The 6,000-nt window shown below is 42.1% G+C and overlaps 1 protein-coding gene across 1 annotated transcript in view; it reads left to right on the forward strand.

The window, feature by feature from the left end:
• The window catches only part of LOC115596941 (E3 ubiquitin-protein ligase NEURL1-like), a 36,171-nt gene extending 30,419 nt beyond the window's left edge, over positions 1-5,752 (forward strand). Inside the window, exons 5-6 of the mRNA XM_030442433.1 lie at positions 540-719; positions 1,751-5,752. Of these exons, the coding sequence (XP_030298293.1) occupies positions 540-719; positions 1,751-1,995 (425 nt within the window). The 3' untranslated portion in view covers positions 1,996-5,752. The remainder of the gene's footprint in view (positions 1-539; positions 720-1,750) is intronic.
• The last annotated feature ends 248 nt before the right edge of the window (positions 5,753-6,000 follow it).

Raw genomic sequence — 6,000 nt, forward strand, 5'->3', positions numbered from 1 at the left:
CAATGCCGCCTGCCTGCCAGGCAGATCAGGATTTGTCCGTGGAATCGGGGTTGGTATTCTAGTCTGTGCAGACTGCAGAGAGATGAGCTGCCAATATGAGAACTGATGCCAGAGCCGGTGGTTATGGGGCTCGGATGGGGACGGATCATACGGGACAGACAACAGATAGACTGTGGAAGCATTTTGTACCCTTCCCAGAGGGATCATGGGCTCACGAAGGAGGAAGGAGAGGGATGGGAGGGGGGGGGTGGACGGGGCTTGGCGTCTCTGATGAGACTACACCAACTCAAAGGCTCTTGACTCACTCTCACACACCCACACACAGACACTGTGGACTCACAAGTCATCTGCTTGGTGATAGAAAAGATTTAATGTTTGTGTGAGAGAGCGACAGCAGACTGAGACAGTGAGGGAGATGCAACAAGATGTCCACTCCAGTCAGTTTGCTAATTATCAGCTCTGACTAAACTCTCAGTGATGCACAGTGTGAGTGATGGAGAGGAGTTTGTGAATCTTCTGTGTCTCCTCTCTCTGTTCAGGCTCATCTCTGCACGCAGACCTTCGAGGCCCGTCGATCCCCAGCTCCCCGTCCTGTACACCCAACACCCACACGGTGCTTTGCAGCGGCAACTCCGAGCCCAACCTCAACACAACATTGAACATCAACCTCAATTCCAGCCTGAACTCCAATTATCACGCAGTCTTTTCTTCCTCCACAGGTTTGTTTGTTAGTTTATTATCTTCTATGTCCATCGATCGTCTTGTGATTATTTTATTCTCTGTTTGCGAAATTGATTAAAATGCAGCCAGCAGCACACAGATCCTCTGCATCAGAGGAGGGAAGTAACAAAGTACAAATAATGCGTGACTGTACTTAAGTAGATTTTTCACACAAATATCTGTACTTTCTACTCCTTATATTTTCAAAACAAGCTTTTTACTTGATACTAGTTTTAATGCATTTGAGAGGAATTTTCAATTACTTTTATTTTATGTCATTGTAGCCGCGTTCCCACCATCTTAAAAAACACATATCGTGCACAGCAGACGTAGCTAGACAGACAAAGACTGAAAAGAAGACTTGAACTGGGAGGAAACACATGTAAGTGTCTGGTATCTGCAGAGACCCTGCAGCCCTCTGCCTGAATGTTCTTATTTTCTCAATTATTTGCTAACCGGGACACTTTAACAGTCCGAAATGTCTGTATTTGACATCGTGAGAATCAATCAACTATCCTCCTGATTCTACAATTGCTTTGACCAGAAATGGTCAGTAGAAATGTCCTTCAAGGGAAACTTTACCACTTGGAGTACATTTCAGAGCCTGTACTTTCTTCTACTTTTACTCGAGAAAAATGATTGAATCAGTGTCTTTTATTACACACATATCTGTACTTTGTGTGGAACGTTTGGACTTTTGCCACACCTGCTCGACGTCACTGCGATCCCAGGCTGCCGACAGGTTGACAGGAAAAAATCTTTGCAGATAATAGCGACCGAAGGAGCGAGGACTGGAAGACAATTATTCCTCCATAAAGTTGTTCCGAAGCCTCGTTAGCAGAGAAAAACAGCTGGCAGGGTATTGACAGGCTTAAATACAAGGAGCCTTGGATATATGTTGCAGTGAGTGTTTGTGACATGTGCTCATAGCAATGCCGCTGCAGTTCTCCGCCTAAACTACTTGGAAGGTTTCCCCGACTTGTTTTGTTTTCTCTTTCACACATCACATCTTTTTCTCTTTTCCCCTCAGGTACAACCCCGAGCTCTCCCTTCTCCAGCCACCCAGAGTCCCCCACCTTCCCGTCCTGCTCGGGCTCGTGGAGCGACGAGTGCACCATCTGCTACGAGAACGTGGTGGACACGGTCCTCTACGCCTGCGGACACATGTGTCTCTGCTACACCTGTGGCCTCAAGCTCAAGAAGATGGCCAACGCGTGCTGCCCCATCTGCAGGAGGACAATCAAAGATATCATCAAGACCTACCGGAGCACGTAAGCTCGGCTCAGCTCGAGAGGTTGTCAAAGCCATAAAAGACTTTGTAAAGATGGACACAGCGCAAGTGAAAGCCCCGCTTGTTTGTGTGTGCAATCTGGCTCAGGTACTCTACAGCAGGACTCCATCATTAAAACATTTTTTCTCTGTCATGTCTCATGCACATCGTTGGAAAGCTCACGTTGGCTCCTACCACCGAAAGAGGACCATCAGAAAATACAGTTTGATCAATGGGAACAAAACATGTACTGGTGTTATCTGCATCACACCGTGACCTACTATCGTCCACTGACTGTGATTTGTGTGTCTGTTGAGGAGGAAGAGTAATCTGAGGGGGAATCTGTCCCTCTTCCTGTTCTGGTGGTTAGAGCACTGCTGCTCGCTCGTGTTTAGAAGAGGTAAAATTGTCCAGTGCTGCGAAAGAAACAGGGGGAAAACAAATCTGTGGTTTCACTAGCTGCTCCTCCACTGTTTGTCAGAGAGCGCCGGGTCGAAAAGTGTGTTTAGAGAATCAATTCTCTGCTAGATCTGAGAAAATCGAGAGGATTTCCCGAATGTTTTTCAGAGTCCAGTGAGGGAAAAGTTAAAAGAAGTTTCTGTGGTGGGAAGAAAAACTTTGCAGCCCTTCTGAATTAAGCCATTTTTTGAATGCATGGATAAAATTGCTCCTCCTGCAATAAGCCTAAACCTAAAGGGTAAAGAAATCCTTAAAGGAAGTCGGTTGCATAATAAATGAAGTGTTTTGTGGGATATCTCTCTACCTGCTGTGCTTCTGTGCACTTCAGGCAGGGCGAGAATGCGCGGAGGGAAGAAAAAAAACAAGTGTAAATGTCGTCGCCATAGAAGGTCAAGCTTGCGGTGAACGAGGATGTAAATCAGCGACGAGGGAGCGAGGGGAGGAGGGAAGAGAGAGGATGTTGTATGTTTGGGATGGAGACGGGGGAGGAAGGGGGTGTCTGCACATCGTTCCAGCAGAAAGAAAGTGTTTCCTCACTCGGGCACATGAGATACATCAGGAGTTTGTATGAAAGCCTGTAAAATGTGGGGACTTGCATGGTTTGCATGTCCTGCTTCTCTGGCAGCCGTCCCCCGATGCTCCGGGTGCTGCTCAGTGAGCCGGCTGCATGCTGTAATTGGACGAAAGTCATACAAATAAACATCGGTGGACAGTGAAGTATTTTCAAAAACACTTCAGCAGCACACAAAGGATGACGATCGACCTCTTCATCCACCATCGGAGGCTTAATTCAGGTTTCTCTCTTTAATCTGTACATTAAATACAAAACGTGGTTATTTGCTCTCAGTGATGACGTCTGTGTCTCACGTGTGGATGTAGCTTGTTATTGTGAGATTGTTCATTCGCATATCAGTTTCTGAGTGCTGCCTCGCTGGTAAAAGCAAACTGCAAGGACACGTTCACTTTGCTAATCTCATTGATTATGTACTGCTTTGAATTGTCGAGAAAAACAAGCTATTTTTTAGGTTTTTTCGGCCTTGATGAAAACATTACTCTAATTTGTTAAAGTAGTAAGTGCTGATTTGTTTCTGTATTTTGTTCAAGGTGTTAACTTTGGCTCAAGTCATCTCCCCGCCGCGGAGGGAAAAAAATCAGCAGTTCCGTTGCGTAACGTTTGAGTCACAGTGACGTTTTTCTTGTGTGCCTTCGAAAACGAGAAGTCTGGACAAACCTTGGTGTAACCACACAACCTACCGACACAAAGCCAACATTTCAGTGTGCTTAATATCAGCGTGTGAATTCATTTTACTGCTAAAGATGAAATGTTTAAACAGGTTGCTGCATTGTATGATACTGGAATTATTGTTTTGGGTTTTTTTTGCTCAGCTTTTACATTTCTACCTGTTTTGTTTTTGTTTTTCTCCTCCTGACCAAATATGACCGAGCAGAGATATGAATGGTTTTTGATAGAAAATGGTATTGATGAGTGTAATTTTAACTGTACATTATGAGGTTTATTTATTTTGTCAATGCTACTATAAAGAATTCTCATTGTTTGTTTTCTATGTATGACTATTAGTGTACAAAAAAGTAAGAATATTGTTTATTTTATTGTTGCATAGTTAAAGATTATAGAATACTTTGCTCCTCTGAAGGCTCCGTGGATCAGCTGGTTCTCACCTAAAAGGAAGAGTTTGACATTTTGGGAAACTAATGTGCTAATTTAGTTTTTGGCGCAGAGCTAGATGAGAAGATGGACAATTTGGGATGCAGGAGTGGAGTAATGTTCAATTTTTAATTAGTATGGCTGTTAATGATATCACATTTATTTTTAATGGATTTGCACACACAAAAGACTGTAAAATCTAGAATATGAAAAGATAAGAGTTGTGTCAGGAGCACTCAGGAAGGCACCGGCTTGTTCAACTGACCATCACTATGTTAAAGAACAACAACAAACTTGTTGCAGGTAACTTGTTATGTTACAGTGTTACCTATTGAGAAAGGTAACTTGTTAGAAGTTGACATCACTTTTTAAAAAAATCTGAAAAACTGATTATCTCAGGATTACCAGGTAAATTGGCTATTAAATTTAAGTTGGACGTCACACATTGAGTATTATATTCTACAGTTTTGTGAGGTCACGCTGACCTTTGACCCCCAAATTCTAATTAGGTCATCTTTGAGTCCAAGCAGACTTTTGTGTCAAATTTGAAAGAATTTACTCAAGGAAGGACAGACAACCCAAAAACATTATGCCTCTGGCCACGGCTATCGTTAGTGAGGAGGTCTGAAATACTGAATGACAACAAGTAGCACACACAACAGGCAAAACCGACCAATCAGTAGACAATTATCCAATAAAACAACGAAATACGTGACAATCAATACAGGGAACAGAAGAAAAATATGTATATTCAGTATAAATACACATACATGGAATAATGAGATGCTGTGATGACGATTTGTTCGTTGACAGTGATATTTTCATGGCAATGTTTGAGATGACAAAGTTACAACAGTGTAACATTCTGAAATAAGTATTTGGTAGTGATGAACATGGAGAATAGAATGAAGCTATGAGAGCAGCCAGCAAAATTAAATTGGCATTAAACCTGGAAATAGGGGGCGAACAGCTAGATTAGCTCTTACGATGGTGAGGATGCAATGACAATGATTTCAGTGGTTTATTGAAGCATTGAGTCGTACAGGTAGAGAGGGAAGATGGTGAACAGGTAACACAAATTTAAATACAAACGGCACAAAACAAAACCCAGCAAAGCACCTGGGATGAACTGACAGCTAAGCTAACCGCCTGCTAGCTGTAGCCACTCACTGGACACAAGTTGGATCGATCTTTACATTGAACTCTCCGCCAGACAAGCACATTTCCTATTATGTCAAACGTTTTGCTTTGATGCCATATACTAAAACACGGTATTAAAAGTGAATAAAATGTGTAATGATGACATCAGTTGCCTATTAGTTGGTAGCGATATGTTCGTCCTTCTTGTGCATATTTGAATTATATCTTGGATTTGTGTTGTGGTGAAGCAGGCGTGAGTAGTTCCCGTACAATTCTGACAGCCTATTTTTTACAAATGTGACCAAATATTTTCTGTCCAATGAAACAAATACCAGCGAGTAAGTGAAGGTGGGCATTGTGCATTTGAGACGAGAGAATCAGCTCATGTAACTTTGGTTTCCCGGGCCGGAGATTTCTACTAGTTGTTTAAAAAAAAAACATTCTTAAAGTGGTTTAAATATGTTCAGTTTGTTAAATAAAGTTCAAGTCTGAATTACTGGCTTTGTACTTTTTATTATTTCTTGTTATTTTGACATTTGAAGTACATTTTAAGACTGTACAGTTCTTCTTTAGGTACCCTCAACACAATCACTTTCAAACTTTCAACGTTTCTTTAGGGTCAATTTGAAAGACTAGGGTTAGGGTTAGCATAAATGAGCCTTAACAGCCACATTGGGTAGGTACACACAATAAAACAACTTGGTTAGGTTTAGGAAAACATTGTGGTTTGAAATAACTAGTAACT

The sequence above is a fragment of the Sparus aurata genome, chromosome 15 (assembly GCF_900880675.1).
Source record: "Sparus aurata chromosome 15, fSpaAur1.1, whole genome shotgun sequence".
NCBI lineage: Eukaryota > Metazoa > Chordata > Actinopteri > Spariformes > Sparidae > Sparus > Sparus aurata.